The 19,367-nt window shown below is 35.8% G+C and overlaps 1 protein-coding gene across 8 annotated transcripts in view; it reads left to right on the top strand.

The window, feature by feature from the left end:
• sfl (N-deacetylase and N-sulfotransferase sfl) overlaps positions 1 to 19,367 on the top strand; it is a 248,848-nt gene that overhangs the window by 161,552 nt on the left and 67,929 nt on the right. For all 8 annotated transcript variants that reach the window (XM_017613546.1, XM_017613521.1, XM_017613513.1 and 5 more), the window contains one exon: positions 16,915 to 17,118. In XM_017613546.1, coding sequence (XP_017469035.1) covers positions 16,915 to 17,118 — 204 coding nt within the window. The remainder of the gene's footprint in view (positions 1 to 16,914; positions 17,119 to 19,367) is intronic.

Below are 19,367 nucleotides of genomic sequence, written 5' to 3'. Positions count from 1 at the left end.
CCACACTTTTCTTTGAAATCGCTTTATTAGTTCTCGTGCAATAAGCGTTTTTGTGAAGCTCTAAAAATTACAACTACAACATTTGAACATAGCCCCCATACCTTAAGGTAAGACGTATTCTACGTCAAAAAATTGCCAAAAATTAGTGGTAAGCCTTACCGACTTAAAATTGCACTTTATTATACTAAAATTTGACGAATCTTTTTTTTAACAAATTTTACGGGGTAAAAATCTCGAGAAAATTATCCGACAAATTTGTGATGTTAATATAAGGTAACCGTTTTAGGGAAAACAGTGTGGAAAAAATTTGCAAAACTATTTTTTGTCCCGTATTCGGCTCTCATTAATATGGTCACCGTACTTCGTCAAGGGTTAAAGTTTTTTTTTGTGAGAAATCGAATTCCAATCAATAAAAAAATGATGTTTTGCTAAATAATCTACTTGTTTGGTCATAATTAATTTTGGCCACGAAAATGGGCAATATTACCCATAGTGCGCTGGCATAAAACTGCGTAGGAAAACTCGCATAAACTTCTAATGTGGCATGGCAAGTCAAAAACTTTATTTCCTTGCATTTAATATATGCTCTCGTCTGATTAAACTTAATTAACTGCCTACAAGCACATATAAATTGTATATCCTTAATTAAAGTTTCGACACAAAGTTTCAGCCATTGTAAGACAGTGCGTATACGCAACATTCATAACTCAAGCGAGTACGCGCGCTAAGTTATCACGTTTTTAGCTGCAGTTAGTTTTCTTGTTATTTACGCTCCTTGCACTACAACCCGACTCTGCGCAGCAAACAAAAAAGTTGCAAATGCAATTGGGAACTCAGGTCGTCGTCATCGTCATCGTCCTCGTCGTCAATATCTCATTGCGCTATTTGCCATGGAAGTAGATAGAGCCAACGATATTGCGTTTTGGATAATAAACAGCCTGCACGCACGCAAACGATAAGTGTAAGGAGGCGAGGCACAGACGAATAATGTTGGAAGTTACTTTTCTTGTGGTCGTGTTGCTGGTTATGTGCTACGCGACCGCAACGGAAGCTATGCTCATTCATTGCGCTTATGCGTGCAACTGATCCGCGCCCCCCTCCCACCAACGTTCCAACGTCGAAGATTGTAGCTTCAATGTCTATTTGGTTCGATTTTTATTTGCTATGTTCATAGTTGCAAGTTGGCTATGTTGCTGGTCTTCGCTTCTGCGCTCACATTGAGCTCCTCTGGTGTTTTGTTTATGCACAAATTAGTTTCAAATGCATAAATTTCACAGCAAGTCGAGGCGTACACAATTTCGACAGCTCCGACGCATGGACAGTGCTCTGAGCGTCTCTTGGCTCAGAGCTTTGGCCCGCTTGGCTTTGCATTTGTTCCCTATGTCTAAGTGCCACACTGGCCTCACATTGTTAACAAATTAGATGACTGGCTGGTTGGCTGGTTGGCCATTCTGTAGATAGTCTACTTGTCTGTCAGTCTGTCAGTCTGCCTTACACGTCTTAACTCGCCACGCTAACTGTGCGCATGTGTGTTCCTCTTACTATGTTGCACCACTACGACATCCGTTGGCTTGCAACAGCGGCTTCCGCTATTGCGCGAAAAAAATGCAAACATCGAAGTGAAAAGAAAACTCAGCACAATGCTTGAGTTAGTATGTATGTGTGTGTGTGTGTGTGTGTGTGTGTGTGTGTGTGTGTGTGTGTGTGTGTGTGTGTGTGTGTGTGTGTGTGTGTGTGTGTGTGTGTGTGTGTGTGTGTGTGTGTGTGTGTGTGTGTGTGTGTGTGTGTGTGTGTGTGTGTGTGTGTGTGTGTGTGTGTGTGTGTGTGTGTGTGTGTGTGTGTGTGTGTGTGTGTGTGTGTGTGTGTGTGTGTGTGTGTGTGTGTGTGTGTGTGTGTGTGTGTGTGTGTGTGTGTGTGTGTGTGTGTGTGTGTGTGTGTGTGTGTGTGTGTGTGTGTGTGTGTGTGTGTGTGTGTGTGTGTGTGTGTGTGTGTGTGTGTGTGTGTGTGTGTGTGTGTGTGTGTGTGTGTGTGTGTGTGTGTGTGTGTGTGTGTGTGTGTGTGTGTGTGTGTGTGTGTGTGTGTGTGTGTGTGTGTGTGTGTGTGTGTGTGTGTGTGTGTGTGTGTGTGTGTGTGTGTGTGTGTGTGTGTGTGTGGTCACAAGCCGAGTAGCAGCACCGAAGTAGCAAACCGGAAACGGAACTTTTCGCTGAACACAAATAAATCACTGCCATTTTAGTGCAATAATTTTTGCAAAACAATGTTGCGTGCTTCTGGGCGCTCTTGAGCAGCTGCCGGCGTACATACATACATACAGAGAAGCACATGCTTTTAGCATGAGTTGCATAAATTGCTTTGAAATGCTGTGTCTGCTGTTGCAAGTGGCAACAATGTGCCAAATGTTGTCATGAATACATAGCGAAATTCACTTTCGGTAGGGTTGCAGTGTCGCTGCTGGTGCTACCCCGAAATGCTGGCTTTTACTAATTTACATGCATACAAATGTATATATAAATATACATCTGGGGTGGAGCAGTAGGGGTTTCCATATGGCTCCGGGAATAATTCAATGTCATAAGTCAAAAAATAAAATAAATAAATAGAGTTGGAGAAAATCGACTTTGAAATTTCAAGTCCGCTCCTCTTTGAAGCACTTCATAAAGCCTGCCGCTGTTGGTAGTTTTTTTTTGCCTAATGCAGGGCATTCACAAAGTTTGAGCATTCAGGTAGCGAGCGGCATTCCCAAACTCTTACAGTCCGATCAAAAATGTTCTGTGATACCCTTTCTTGCAATCTTGCCTGTTTTATCTTCTCTTGGAAGGTTTCAATGTCCTGGTACCCATACCAAATACAAACCAAACGCTCCGTATCGTATTGGTCTTGTATAGGCATTAGTATGGCCTGAAAGTGACTGCAATGGTCTCGGACTGACTCAGTTTTTCATTGTCACACGAAAAAATTTTAATTTTTTTTTTACAACTTTGGGAAGTTTTCAAATAGAATGTTCATATTAGAGGCAATGGACATTGGCATCAAATACAACATATCTGTGAAGTTTCAAGAGTGTGCCACCAAATTAAAAAAAATGGCAGAATATCTGTCGCAGGTATTTTGTAATTTTGAAAATTTTAAGATTTGTTTTAATTGTAATAATTTAAAATACTTCAAAATTAAACGGTGAAAATATTATTCTTTCCAAACCAAACGAATCTAGTGTATTAAAACTAGCTTGCCACCAAATAAAAAAAAATACATTGACCCTGATTTGAGAAACTAGAGATTCATTCCAAAATTGTTATATATGTATGTACATGTAGTATATATTTGCATAAGGAATACTGTGTAAAAATCTTCCACGCCAATATTTAATTACTTTTAAATAATATGATTTTTATGTAAAGAAGTGCGTTGACATAACTACTGGTATATGGGCACTAGTTTTTATTTTTACATTTTTAGTATAGATTTTTTAAGTTGTAATATGAATAAAATTTCGCAATAGAATTTCGTTCTTCATGCAAGGATGAAGATAATGCATTTTCTAAGATAAGTGTGCCACCATTTTCGGCCAAAAACGCCTTTTTGTCGAAAAGTTTTTGGTTGTTTTTGTAGCGATAGCGACTACTTAGCTCTGACTAGATTAGCTAATCTTTCAACCGTTGTCGTTAATTCTCTCTCATTGTAAAATATGATTTCTTCATAAATTTTAAGCAAAAATCTTTAATGTTGTTATTCAAGTAAAAAATACCGACAACTTTTTGATTATTCAGAATATTTTTTTTTTTTTAGAAAAAAAAACAATTATTTTGGCTTTTTAATTTTATGTGTTTTCGAGACTGTAGATTTTATTTGAATCGTTCTTGTTTTTATCGAACTTTTTGTGACTGCGTATCTTACTTTTCGTAATTTTTGATGATCTTTCGTGATTTTTAGGGACAATTTAGAAATTATCGAAACGGATCTTTTCGGAACTCTTTATGTTTTATTTTTCGTGATCTCTCTGAAGCTTTTGACTCTATTTGGATTTGTTCGGACTTTCTTAAAGGAGTTTTAAACTTTTTGGAAGTTTTCAGAAGCTTTTAAGGTTTTCGGAAGCCCTTGGAATCTTTCTGGAGCTTTTAGGATTTTTCGGAAGCCTTTAAGATTTCTCGGAAAATTTTACGGGTTCTCGGAAGCTTTTAGGATTTTCCGAAAAATTTTCGGATTTTTTACAGGCTTTTGGCATTTTTCGGGAGCTTTTAGGACTTGTCGTAAGCTTTTAGGATTTTTCGAGAGCTTCGAGAGAGAGGTGTTTTCGGAAGCTTTGAGCATTTTTCGGTAGCTTTCTGATCCAAAACTACACTGAAACTACCAATAACTTTCTTACAAACCATAAATTTCAAGTAAAATTTGGCTTTTAGTCTTTTCTCGAAAGAAAAATCAGACTAGAGAGCTATATTTCAATTCGATAAGCGAATGATTAAAAAACGCTAGAGATTAGAAACCTATTGGAATTCAACATTTGAATACAATTGGATATCTAACCCTTTTTTTCGATATCGAAAACTAAGACTCAAGACTCCTTTTTGTAGATAAGGTTATAATTCTTGACAGTTTCTCTATTCATCTTCTAACATTCTACTACATATTAACATTTCGAATCGTTCTCTAATTCTCTCTAACTAAATTATGTTAGTGTGTCTCCATTCCATAAATTTGGAGCCTAACCTTTCAGTTCATGGCCAATAATATTTGAAAATTAAGTACCGCCCTAACATGGTACATTAAATTTCATGCATATCTCTTACCATCAACAAAATTCTCGGACAAGCTGACCCTCCTTTTCATTTCTTCGTTTGCTTTTTTGCCTGACACCATCATTGCCTTAGAACTTCCTTGCAAGCCAGAGACTTTTACTTTAACACCACAGTGTGTATGTATGTGCAGATATGCTAGCACTGGAAATTATTTTAACATGCAAAATTCTTCTTTACATAGTTGCTATTGTTGTTGTGTTGCTTTTAGTGAATGATGGCGGCATGTAGGGCGTAAAAAACATAGACAAGTGGATTGCATAGAATTTTCACTTTAATCTTTGGTCTTTTGCGCGTCCCTATGCCAAAATGAAATGGAGCGACGTTCTGCAAATCGTACATACATATGTATGTACGCCAACCGGCATCAATTCACACTCGCCTGCGCAGCACGCACACATGCGCACAACAGACATGGTTTGCTTTCTTGCTTTCGGGTTGTAGCACAGCTACGCTGATAATTTATGTGCAATTTCAAGTGGAAAGATTTATGCACAAAATTTACTTCTGCCACCACCCACAGTACTCGCACAGAGCACAGAGTCGGCTAGCGTCAAGGGCACGTACATACATACAAATGTTCTATCGCAACAACTTGTGCGCATATGCATTGCACTGTGTGTGTCAGCCTTATGTGCGTCTTCTGACTTCTTCTTGGTCGCCTTGTTTATAGGTTTCGTTTGGGGAATTTATTCTCACTGTTTAGCATTTTTACAAATAGTTTTATAAGCTTTTTAAAATAGTTGGGTAACTTTTTATGGACATCAAATAGTTTTTGACAAACAGGATTGTGCGAGCGCCAGTTGTGCGTAGCTTTGTTGCAGTCGAAGGAGCGTTGTGTTCGTATGTATGTATTTATTATTTGGTAAGAATAAAATGCTGGAGTATATTTTATGTTTTTCAAATCTATTTGTCGCTCAATAAATTTTCAAGCAATATATCTTAGGGTTATTTGCACATCCAAGCAAATATTTAAATATAAATCATGAGAAATATTGCTCCACTAATTTTCTGGTCATTTACGCCTTTTTACTGTTTGGGTCGAAATGATTTCAGTTTTAGCATTTACGTGGCTTTTTGTAAACCGCTAGTCATTTGATATTAAAGCGACAGTGAGGATTGCAAGCAACAACAAGAAAGCTGGAAATCTAGATCTTTAAAAATCTTAAGAATTCAGTAAAATTTTCGAAACTTTGGTGCTTTTCGAGATTTTTTCTAGTCTGAGTCTTTTCTAGTCGTATTGTAGTAAATTTCCTACTAACGCCTAATTTTTAATACATATTTTTGATTGATTACACCGTGCGACAGTAAATTTTACACACAAGGCGGATAATATAATCGTGAAACTAGTGGTCAAATATAGGTTGACTGCGTTTTTATTTTATCCCTGGGATGTCTGGATGTTTTTTTAATGTCTTTGAAACTTCAAAAATATGATTAATTCAAAAATTATCTAAAAAATTCAATACAGTGTAGGATAACAATATGCGTATCAAATAAGTAGAAAATTCTGCAGAATTGGAAAATACTAAATTTTTTTGCGCATAGGGATGAAAAGGAATTGAAAACGAACTTTTAAAATTTTATCCTTGAATATCCTTGAAAATTTTTTCTTTCATTTAGTACCTATAATGTTATTCTACATTGCACTGAATTTTTTAAATAAAATTTTGAATCAATCATATCTTTGGATTCATCTAAAAAAATCCTGACAACAGAGAGAAAAACTAGAAACTCAGTTTTACTACAGTAGGCCCCTAGTTTCGTGAGTAAATTGATTTTTTTTCATTTGTTTTGTATTTATTTGGTTTCTGTCGCACTGTGTTAATTACTGCAGTCCAAGATCATAAAAATGGAATGTTATGGAGCACTGAGTAAAAATTAGATCTTCGCATTTTTTACACAATAACACTTTTGGCTGAAAATAAACTTTTCCACTTGAATTTATTCGTCACCCCAACATAACTCTTTTTGGTTTCAAACTTAGGAAATCGAGGGAAAGAATTCTATCAAACACCGTTTAACGCAAATACTTTTGCGGAAAATGTACGGCCATTAGGATAAAACTATGTACATGTGTACTTGAATCGGCAGATAAAAAGGAAACAAATTCGAGAAACCTTCTTAGGCTTTACAGATTGCAGTTGCAATAGTTTTTAACGGTGTCATTAGAGCACACTGTGCCATTGCACTGATGCTCCAACGATGGTGAATACCTGCCAGTCTCTTCTACTACCCCGTAAAGTTCGAGGAAAAATCACTTGACCATTTGATAGCGAGCATGAAATTGTTTGAGCTCTTGGGTAGAGATAGGTAAAACTTTTCATTATTTATCGAAGTATCGATTTTTATAAAAAGAAGCGCCGAAATTGTTGAGCATATTTTATATGAAAGAAAATGTACGCACCGTCTTCAAAAAAAAAAAAATACTATTAAAAATCAACGCGATTTTCTAGCATCTTGAAATTTGCACTTTAACCTACTAAAATTAAATGGACTACAAAACTGCATACCAAAAATTTATTTTTTTTTAAATTCGAAATAAAAAGTTTAAATTTTTTGGTGCAAATGTTAAAGTTTGTTGAATTTTCATAACTTTTGTACGAAGTTTGAAATGCGGATTTATGTGGCCCTGGCTAGGTAAAGTGCTAGATTTATTGTACAAAAATATAAACATTAAATAAACAAAAGAAATAGCCAAGACTAGTCAAAATGTCACTTGACTTAATCAGCTGACCACAAGGGTATATATTAAACGCACTATATACGCACAAGAACATTTAAAATATAGCAATTCACACAAAATATATATAAGTGATAAGTGGCATTTTTTATAAAAATTTGTTGGTAGTAGTGGAGATAATTTAACAACAAATTAATTTAATAGTGTTAGTGACTGCATTGTGAGAGCAATCAATTCAGATAAGAAAGGCTTCCCCCAACATCCTCACCTCACTTTCGCTGAAGTCTCGAATGGTTCCGTTTTGGAAAGCCTTTGTTTGTCTGTTTATATTCCGCGTTTTTAATTTAGGCAACGACATAGTTTTCCAGCTGCGTTTAAAATTCTGTCAGCATACACTCGTTTAGTCTGCTCAAGTATCCTGTAACAGAAATGTTTATACATACATATCTGTACATAAGTACGTCATAAGAAATTTGTTTTGTGTACAAACTCATCAGCTTACTATGTAAAATGCAATTTCAGCATCTTAGCACTTTCTTGGAAATCATAGAAAGTTAATATTTTTTTCTCCGCCGCAATTGCGAATAATATGGCACTATTGTTGTCAACAATGTTTACCAAATATGACAATAACTTTAATTTTACACCAGCAAACTGCTTCACGTTGACAGCATACGAATATGTAATATGATGCTAAAGTTTTACACTTTTAAGCGGCTGTTATTTGCTGGCTGTATGTATGTAATTTTGTATTTAGAAATTACTTATTTATGTTTATGTAAAAATATATGCCGTTTTCTTTAACTCAAACCAATTCACATTGCCATTGTTTTGGTTATGATATCTTGAATTTCATAACATACTGCAGCAGCTTATTAAGTACAGACAGTCACTCACAGAAGTATTCATAATTTAGTTTTTTTTCCACAATATTAAAAAGGTTTTCCATCATATATCTTTTTTGTTAATTTTTATTTAAAATATAGCTCATTCTATAACAAACACCATAAAAATCAATCTTGCAAACTTTGTACAAAATTTAAAAAATTAATAAAACTTTAAAAAATATTCATACAAATTTTGAACTTTTTGCACAAAATTTAAAGAATATTCATAAAGATTTCAAACTATTTATTCAGCATTTTTAGAGAGGCTGTGGTGCACTTTCTTCCATATAAAAATTGATTTTGTTCATGAATAAAAAGTTTGAAATTTTGATGAAATTTTTTTAAAGTTTGATTAATTTTTGTGAATTTTGTACAAAGTTTGAAAGATTCATTTATATGGTGTTTGTTATTTTGAATATATTTTGAATAAAAATTAACGACAACGATTTATGATGGAAAACATTTTGAATATCGTGAAAACCTAAATTACGAATACTTCTGTGAGTGACTGTATGTATGTGCATTAGGGTGGTAAAAAATAAAAATAAAATAACAATTGTTGTGAGAAAATACAATAGGGAGACCCATACAAATATTTAACATTAAAAAATGGTTTATACACAATTGGCTACTATCGTTCGAAGTCTCCTGAAGAGAAACAGAATTTGACGTGCAATTCTGCGATTTTTTTCATTTAATTTTTTACATGGGAAACTTTAAGTGACCTCTAAAAAATTTTGTTTCATTAAAAAGGTGTATAGAACAATCCTAGGGGAAGAGAGCATTAAAATCCTAACTTTATTTTTTTTTTGCATGCATTTTTAGACCCCCCCCCCCCCCCCCCCCCCCCCCCCCCCCCCCCCNCCCCCCCCCCCCCCGCCCCTACTATGCATACACCTAAGTATAATACAAATGTATATGCGGTTCATCTTTCCATACTTGTTAAGTTTTAACGATAGGAATTTGAGCTCCTGTGCATGTATACATACACATACTGTAAGTATATACTTTCCATCCGCAGAAGTACGTAGATATGTAAAAATATGATATGCAGATAAACACATACTTATATTTACATTAGGGCAAAGTGTCGCATGCATTTCCATTGCAATTGTCGTTCATTTTTATTATTGTTGGCACAAGAGTTAGCCAGAAAACGAGAATAGAAATTGGCTGCCCGAAAGTGCATATGCTACGGTGCTGGCAGTTGGAATGGCTGGCAGATGGCTTGCCTGGCAAATGCCTTAACGAAATTATTCAAACTAAAGTTCAGTAGATTTCAAAAAAAAAAATATGGAAAATAATATATAAATGCCTTTAATGCGATAAGTGCCTATTTGTGATAGAAGCGCGAGTCTTCTTTTGAGAAGAAAGCAAAAAAAAAAATAATAATGCCTCAGTCCTCACCTTATGTATGGATGTCATTTTCTAAAACTCTTACTAGTCTTCTGGGAGAGTTAGATGATTACTCGGCAGGATGTAGCAGCACAAAAGACTTTAATCGACTAAAAACAGCTTCTGTATCGTTATGAGGAGTCTCTAAACCTAAAAAAACTCTGAGCTACTAGTAACTACTGTCATCTTAATAACTCATTACCATGATACACGAGTTTCTAATTCTAAGAGATTCGCCTATTTTCGAACTAAAATGGATGAGACCCCGTCTGGCGGACAATCGTGCAGAAAGTACCCCAACTTCCTCAGGACAAAGCCGGCACACAGCCTCTGTGGACAAACGATTCTGTTGCATAAGGGAAGGTAAATGATTTTGATCGAAAAAATAACGAATGAGTGACCCGATGTGAGCTATCTTAAAAAGTTGCATGTCCCTCCTAGCGAATGGATAGTCAAAAAGCATAGACTGTCAAAGGCTACCACAGCTTAGTACTTTGCTCTGAGTTTACTCATTCAGAAATTGAAAGTCTCCAAGGACGGTTAGAAATCGTTCTCTCGCCAGTTCTTCGACGAATTTGTGACCTGGTGCTCAGTAAAATACAGCGCTTTTTGGGGATCACCACATCAGACTTATTTTTCTACGACTTCAGCAAGGATCGAACCCGAACCATAAGTATAAGCATCAGAGATCAGGCTGCTAATTTTCGGATATCTAGTTCGAAAAATTAACTTATATTAACCGCATATCCGGATATGCTTTATTGGCACACCACTCACAATGAATGGGACTACAATTACCAGACCAACTGCGTATCCAACGACATCGTTTTTTATACAAGTTTCTTCAAATTAGACTCTCCTCAACTTTTACACAAGTTTCGAAACTTTCGAAACACTTTCTTCTTCATTAGTGTAATAACACTGAAAAAAAAAAATGAAATTTCATTAAAATACCAGCGTTGAAGTTTTACTACATAACTAAAAAAATGCCTGATGTAAAAAAAAATGCATGGCCTAAATTTACTCGGCCTGCCAGTTGTCTGCCTGTCTGCCTCCACACTCTATTTAAAAGTAGATTATAATAACTTTCGTAAAAGTTTCTTCAACAGGAAACTCATATCGTCGTACGCGCATATCATCAGCAATTGATTGTATTATGCAAATATTAGCACAACAAAATTACTGTTTAACAACAAACTTTTCACTTAGTCGCATTTTTTTCGCCCCATTTTATCCTCTCTTTTGCTTTCGTCCTTTGCTTCGAAAATATTTTACTTATTTATACTTATAGTCTTATCGTCTCATATGTGAAAGTGTTTGTCTATGCATGCATGGGAAATAGTTTGCCTTTGTTGTTGATATGCTCGCGATGATTCAATTTCCTTTAATTTTTGTGAGTTCTTTATACTGTTTGTGTACCGAAAAGTTTTCATTTTGTTGACGTTATGAAGTGACGGGCACGTAAAAGTGCGCGTATCTATACACATGGATGCATTTTAATATGTTCTTCTTCCCCTTGGCTCTTGATGCTACCCCACACCTAGCACCTAAATGTGCCAAATCGGCGTCTAAGTGAAAAATGCTCCTGCGAGCCACTTTGCCCATCTCTGATCTAGATCATTAAAGACAGCCAAGACGCTATAGTCTCCCTCTCTTATTCAACAAGGGCGTCCCTGAAGGCCTTGCATGCTTCCGACCCTGGCAGGTGATTGGAATTTTTCTGACCATCTCCTGCCGAGGACAAGTAGCAACTTTGGCTTTCTTTACATGCAGAGGCTATGTGGCCCTGCTGACCACATTTCCAGCTCTAACTGCTTCTGTCTGGTTCTTTGCATGCCGCCTTTTTGTAGCCATATCCCAGACAACGAAAATACCTTTGGACATCCGCGTGCTCTCGGACACGGCAGATAGTCCAACCTACTCGCAGCTTCCCCTTTTCAATAAGAGTCTGGCCTGGCAGTTCGTCGATTACCACCACGGCCATTCTGCCGAGAACTTCTAGACGTAAACCTCTAGTGAGGACACGGGCGTCTCCAAGCTGGCCAATGGCAGTGCACACATTTTCCTTAAATGCTGGTATGAGTGGTCGCCACAGCGCTCCATCTAGCACGCCGTCAGCGCGAGTTTTCCGAACACATCGAATTACGGTCTCCGTCTCCTCAGGTTGGAGCTTACCATGTATCGTTCCCAGCACCTCTGCATAGGTTTTGCCTTCAGCTGGCTTAATGATGAGTTTGGCGCGACTTTTTTTTCTCAGCCCCTTGTCTTTTTTCCGGCTGATCGCCTCGCCCTTATTGGCCAGGGGTTGACCTGGCGCTGTCCCTGGCTTGGGTTGTCTGCGTTGTCAACCTTGCCTATTGATTATTTGGCACAGTTTTCTGCGGTTTTTTCTTTTCCAGCTCGCCTGCAGGGGAGTGGGACCGAGATCGAGCCCTCTTTTGTGAGCCAGGGCCAGTTTTGCGCAGCTCGGAAAGAATAGGCCAGTTCCGGCGTTGCTCTCGGAGATTGTAATTAGTATATTTAAGCTCTCCTCGATTTGAGCCATACCCGTTTTAATGTCCGTAGACACATTCTTCTGCTTGGAGACAGCACTCTGCATCTTCTTCAAGACGAGCCGAATCTGGGCCAACTGCTCATCTTCAATGCCTTCGCGAGTTCCCAAGCTTGCGGTGACGTGCTTGTCGCTGCTTGCAGCAGCTGGTGTTGATGACGACCACCGCGGCTGCCGGGAGTTGTCGTTGGGGGAGGTATAGCTTTCTGCGCTACGTCGGCAGCTTTCTCCGTGCTCGTGGAGCCAGCTTTTGCCTACAGAGAAGTTTGTGGCGGGGAGCGCACAACTCTACTGCTCTTTCTGAATGCGCTGCATTCTTCCTCCAGAACATCTTCGTCTGTTTCATTTGTCTTTGTTAATTTTTGTTTGTTCATTTTGATTGGGTCTCCGCTACAAGCCGCTATCTCCACACGTAGCACAGTCGCTTTTAAGTGTCCCAAAGTTCCCATCTCTCAAAGGAGCAGGCCATCGCGAGGGTTGTCACATTAACATTGCCAATACCAGTTAAATCTCCATAACCACTACCGTTAGTATTGCCACTATCATTACCATCTCCATTACCTTACCAATACCACTAACGTTAATATTAACATTAACATTACCATCACCATTACCTTAACAATTACCACCATTACCATTGTCATTGCAACTATCATTACCATTACCATTGCCATTACTATCACGACCACTAACATACATCTCATTACATCTATTTACCAAAAGTTCATAAGCGCATCTGATTAATGCTTGCCCTATCGACAATTGCCTGCTGGGCAATTACCACCAGCTGTTTGCGGGTGGATTTAATTTAACATTTCTAAAGTATTGTACGCAAGCAGCACCACTTACACACTTCGAACAGAGAGACACCTTTTTTGTGCTGCGTATTTAAATTAACAAAAATTTACATAAAAGCAAATTCAAAACAAAAGTATACCAATATTTACGCACACTTTTTTACCGGCAGTGTTGCATGCATAAATGCGCTAAAAACGCAGAAATCACAAAAACATAACCAAAATAAAGGTACACCCAAAAAAACGCATTAAATTGCATACTTTGGGCGAACCGTAATGCTGTGGCAAATGGGTTGAAATTCTTTTATCAGCGCAAAGGGGAAAATGCATACAAAGCAGCGGTGTGAACGAGCGGAAGCGGAAACTTGCATACAAAAGCAACAACACATATGCACACACACACAGCCCAGATACATACATACATACATACATACATACATACATACATTGATGCATTGAAATAAGTGTAGTGTGTAAAGTTAATATAAATAAAGTAGAGCACAAAGCAACCACATTAGCAGCCAAGCTAACACAACTAAACAACAACAAAACAGCTACATATAATATGACGTAGTAAATGGCAAAAAAACCGCAAAAGTTTGCTTTGCCCTGCAAATGAGTCAACACAAGTATACAAAAATCAGAAAAGGCGAAAGGCGAGTAGTGCCAATGCCAACAAAAACGACATGGCCGCGATGGCTCTGCTAACTCTTACTCTACCATGCACTGGGCTAACACTGGGCTGGGCAGCAGCTGGCTGTTGAAGGAAGGTTTGATGGTGTCGGAAAAACTTTGCCAGGTTTATGCTAATTTAGTGCTGTTTTTATTTTTATTACTTAGTTGTAGAGTAATTGCATTTCCGGCATCCTTGCGCCGCCGCGCCTATTGCCCGCCGCTTGCATGTCGCGTGCCACCGAATACATGCATGCGTGTGGGTATGTGTGTGTCTGTGTGTTTGTGTGACAACTTTTATGCAAATGCATACAAACAATTTTGTTTTATTGTTTATGCCATTTGCTGTTGTTTTTCTTCGGAATGCAGGAAAAAGGCAATCTCATCACTCAACTTTGAAGCGACAGCTTTCGACACTCACGCATACATTACGCGTACACTTACATGCATACTATAAAACCAGCACGCATGTACAACATACTATTATAACCCAGCAGGGATTTTCACATCCTTGTAAAATGAAACTAACAGGGCAATTCTGACTAAAGTAGTTGTAAGTCTTTTTTAACACAATTGAAAGACAGTTGGCAAGATAGTTTGAAATATGTTGTTTTTTTTTTTTAATTAATTTGTTTCTCTTTTCTATTATTATTATTTTTTTAATTTATCATTTTATTGTTTTAAAAATAAAAATATGTTTTTTTTAATTTAATTTATGTTAATTTTTTTTACTTTTTTAATTTAGTTTTCTTTTAATTTGTTGATTTTATTGTTTAAAAAAAAATATTTTTATCGTTTAATTTTTAGAAACTTGTTTCTAAACTTTTAGGTTTTTTAAATAATTTGCTTTTAGTTTTTAAATAATTAATTTAATTTAATTATTTTACTTTTTATTTAATGTTTCTACTTTTTTAATTTATTTTTCTATTAATTTTAGATTTTGTTTGAAAAAATATTTTTTGATATTTAACTTTTGGAAACGTTTTTCTTTTTCTAATTTTAGTTTTTTACTTAAATTTTCTTTCTTTAATATAACAGGGAAAAAATTAAAAAAAAAACAGTTTCTGGATAAATTTTTGTTATTTGTGTTAAAGCCTGGTCCCTTAGAAAAAAATTAAGCTATCAATAAAGAAAATCAATGGATAAATAAGAAAGTAATGATTGGCAAAATAAAAATGCGCACGGATTTTTTGTATGAAATATGAGCAGGAAATAGTCTTATTTATACGCCACGCACAGCTGAGTAGGTAGAGTGTTTGCATCGAAAGCAAGAGGTGTCAGAAATGAGTAATCAATTTCTCTGGAACTATTAGGGCTATCGAAAAGTGATTTATATGCGACTTATTGAGAATTTTATTAGATTTCATTTCCCGTATCTCGTATTACGATTACTTAATTGCAGGGGCGCACCCAGGAATATATTTTAGGGGGGGTTTTATATTTCTGAATATATATCACCGGAAAATACTGAAAATTTGCTTCCGATAATACGCTCTTTAAAATACATTCATACAAGTTTTATATACAGTATGTAATAAATAAATAAACGTTTTAAAATCCATAAACTGCACTTTATTTACATAAGAGTAACAGAACTCAAACACTTTTCTTTCCTTAAAACTACTTTCCTTAAAAACTACTTGTTTAATAAAAAGTTCTATAAACTCAAGATGCGCTCAACTTTTAAAAGTACCTATTAAACAATTTTAAAAGAGTCAGTAAAAATAAATTTATTGATTCCATAAATTTTTGCACTTTTATGCTCATTTTTTCGATTTCTGGTTTCTGGTTTTCGATAGAGATGGTGATTTTTCACGATTGCTAAATTTTTTTAATATTTCAAATACCGAAAAAATTAACTGAACTGTCAAGAAAAACGAAAAATTCATATAAAACGACGGACGGGAAATGGAAAAGAAATTTTCTTCTACCAAAATTTCTTAAATCAGTTTGCAGCTCTCAAGAAAAAAATGCTCGTATATTTATTTCCTCATAGAAATTTACAGCAAAAGCAAAGCGCTTTTTCAGGCAACAGAAATTATAATAAATATTTCTTATAATTTCCTTGAGAGCTGGATTCTTAGCTTTAAGATACGGTTTGTATTTGAGGTTATTAGCTTTAGGGGGGGGTTTGAACCCCAAAACCCACCCCTTGTGTGTGCTAATGCTTAATTGGTTCGTAGGATTTTTAAGCCAAATAACGGTAAATGGCAAATATCTCGTAAAGTTATCTATAGAAAAAAAATTATGTCGATTTTCGGAATCACTGAGCAATTCTCTATAGGAATTGGATAGTGGCATACATAGAACATTTTTGCTGTAAACCAGTGTAATTTTTACAATAATTTTACAAGTTTTTATTTAACTTACTCCGTATGTATGTATGTACATATGTATGTAAGTACGTTTGTTAGGGGCAAATCTTGCAATCAATTTTTTACCAACTTTCCGATGACTCAGAGACTTGAAACTTCACTTCGCCTTAGAACCCGATGACAATACAACACGAAAGATGAGTTAATCCTATAGGTGGCGCACGTGTCGAAATTTTTGAAAACCCCATATTTATAGTCCGATTTGGTTCAAACTTAGCACGTATATTTACTACATGAAAAGGAATAACTCTAATAAAAATTTTGCCGATAGGTGGTTTGGTAAACCAGTATTTATGGCCTGATTTCGTTCATATTTAGAAGGCTTGCTTTAAAAATACTCGTTTTTACTAGTAACTTATTTTATTAATTTCCCTCAAACAACTAGCAAATTGAGGAATATATTGGCCCTTATACATAAAAACTCGGTTGAAGCTCAGGCATATTTTTTGTAACGATGATTTTAGCCTAAACTCTACAAATTTAATAAAAGTACAAGCGGTCTTTTAGTTCATACATAGTGCCATTTGCCTGGTGGGCCCGATTTCCGACTTCCTGATTTCAAAGATTTTTTTTGTATCTATTTAAAAAACTAATGATGTACCTAAGACTTGTTCGACCAATTCAAATTTTGTCTCTAGACCTCTAGCACATAGTTGTTCGCTAACATAGATTTATATGTACACACACCCTTATGTACTTTAATATTTCTAATCCAACACCTTATATAAATGTATTTAAATGTTTCTTCTTATTTCTATTTGCAGTTTAATTCAGCGTGACACCCGCCCCTCGCCGCTTATAAACTGCCGCATGGTTAGCGGGAAGCATACGCGTGAGTCATCAAGAGCGCCCGATCATCGATCGGAGGCACGACTGCGCATCGATCCGAAGGTGCTCGTGTTCGTAGAGACTACCTACTCAGGGCTCGGACGGGATATTGCCGAATTGTTGGTCTACAATAGAATCAAGTGAGTAGCTGCATTTTCTACATATTTTTACGTGCATACATATGTACAGTCAAGCTTCTCTATAACGAACTTCCGATTCAGACTTGAAGAATTAATTCTGTAATTAAGAGTTTTATGAAGTAATCATTTACACAAAATTTTTTTAGAATTGTATGTTTGTCAAACTTTCATCAGTTTCCCTCTAGAGCTTTTAAATCAAGCAAATTAACAAAGTCAAAAAAAGAAACCGTTGGCCTTGGACTATCTATATTCGTTGTAGCAATATATCTACTACCTACAAAAATAAATTTTCAACCTCCATACATTCCACTTAGTTATCCCTCGTTGACGTCATGCCGCCTCCAATTGGAATACTTCAGTAACTATTTACTCCCACATATTTGCTATAATTTCGTTTAGTTGCACTTGGCTCACTATGTGCTCATTATCCGAAGCGAAGTCAATTGAAGCTGAATGTATAAACATACAAACATATAAGTATGTATGTAAGTAAGCTGCCGTAGCGGGTATTCCACGAATTATTGCAGATTCGCTACTATCCTTTCCAGCTCCCTAAGCTTCGCTCGGTATTTCATATGCGGCATAATCTAGGCAAGATCCTTCTGACATATAAATTAAAAACGAGAAGAAATAACAATTTCAAAATCATTGACCCACATCGGCATCAATATTTTGCATATCCAGGCATTCATTAGAGCGTTCTTGCACTTATGGTCTCACTCATCCAACTCTTCGGTGCATTCGTATTTAGACTGTATATGTATGTACATATATGGGAATATTGATTGCTCCACCGGTCCATTTTACAGTTGAATAGCTCATTGTTGTTTGTGGCATTAGTCAGTCAGTCAGTCAGTCAGTCAGTCAGTCAGCCAACGAGCCGTTTCAGTCATTTAGAGAAAATGTTTGATTCTGCTATTATTGTTGCTGGTACATAGATATATGTATTCTGTTCTTTGCTCGCTTTATTATTGTTGTTATTATTGTTGTTATTATTGTTGTATGTACGAGTGCTTGGAATATTATACCACCGCAACAGTCAGCGAATTAATTTCGCAACCAGAAATGGGTTGCCACTGAAACAACCGCAACACAAATACCAACAAATTTGTACGCATCGCACTTTGTAAACGCCATTGGGTATGCGAATGTGAACTCACACAGCCGCAGGGAATTGATACATAGAATACAAATTACGATACATGCAGCTTTACAACGCCTTAACATATGCTATGAAATTTGTAAACATTCGAAACTACAACTTTGACTATGCCATGCGATAGACGCGGCTTACTACAGATATGTATGTAGCCAGATATATGCTAATGCCTTGCAAATGTAAATTGATATGCGTACGTACAAACACACATAGGCATTCGTATTTACGATTGATTATTACAAATTAAAATACATACATAGATACAGTGAATCAAACGTGTGTTCACATGTCGATTTTTTAAATATTCAGAATGTTTTTCAAGTTAAATTTTTTTTATAAAAATGTGGTTCGTGTTTTAACTAAAACCATTTAAGTCGACGTTTTAAATCCTTTACAAAATTTAGAAAAATTCAGAAATTTTTCCAACTTTTTATACTCAATTCGAGAACATTTTTGTGTGAGCAAGTGTGGTTCAAGTGTCTAAAAACCCGCGTTGATTTTATATATACATATATTTTTTTGACGACTTGCGGTTTTTTGTAGATAACAAATGCAAATTTAAAAAAACTGCATATAAATTTTGTTTTGCGAATGGTCTTGTGCATATTATTTCATGAGAAATTTATATTTTTTTTGGAAAAAAGTGCAAAAATCCCTCAAGAAAAAAAAATCAACGCAATTTTTTAGCCGACACTTTATTAAAAAAAAATTTATGCGTACCCAAAATATTATAAAGTATTGGATTAAAATGTTCGAAATTTTAATGAATTTTTTTGTTTAATTTTTCTAAATTTTGTATAAAGTTTAAAAGGCACACTCACGGCAAAAAGTATTGGCACAGAGAATTTTTCAAAATATATACGACAAGTTTGATTTGATTTTTTTACGCCATTTTTTATATAAAAATTTAGTCATACTACAACAAAAAAAATAATAATAATAATAAAAATATTATTTCTAAACTTTGTGTGAAACTCAGGAAAATGCAATAAATTTCCATGCAAATTTTCCACTTTTTTTATCAGATTTTTAGAATGTTTTGAGTATGCAGTTGTTTGGTGTAATAAAGTGCAAACTCGAAAGACTACAA

Source organism: Rhagoletis zephyria, unplaced genomic scaffold, assembly GCF_001687245.7.
Source record: "Rhagoletis zephyria isolate East Lansing unplaced genomic scaffold, Rhagoletis_zephyria_1.1 Rzeph_scaffold_00017, whole genome shotgun sequence".
NCBI classification, from domain to species: domain Eukaryota; kingdom Metazoa; phylum Arthropoda; class Insecta; order Diptera; family Tephritidae; genus Rhagoletis; species Rhagoletis zephyria.
Note: the sequence above shows the minus strand (reverse complement) of the source record. Positions and strands in the feature narration are given on the sequence as shown.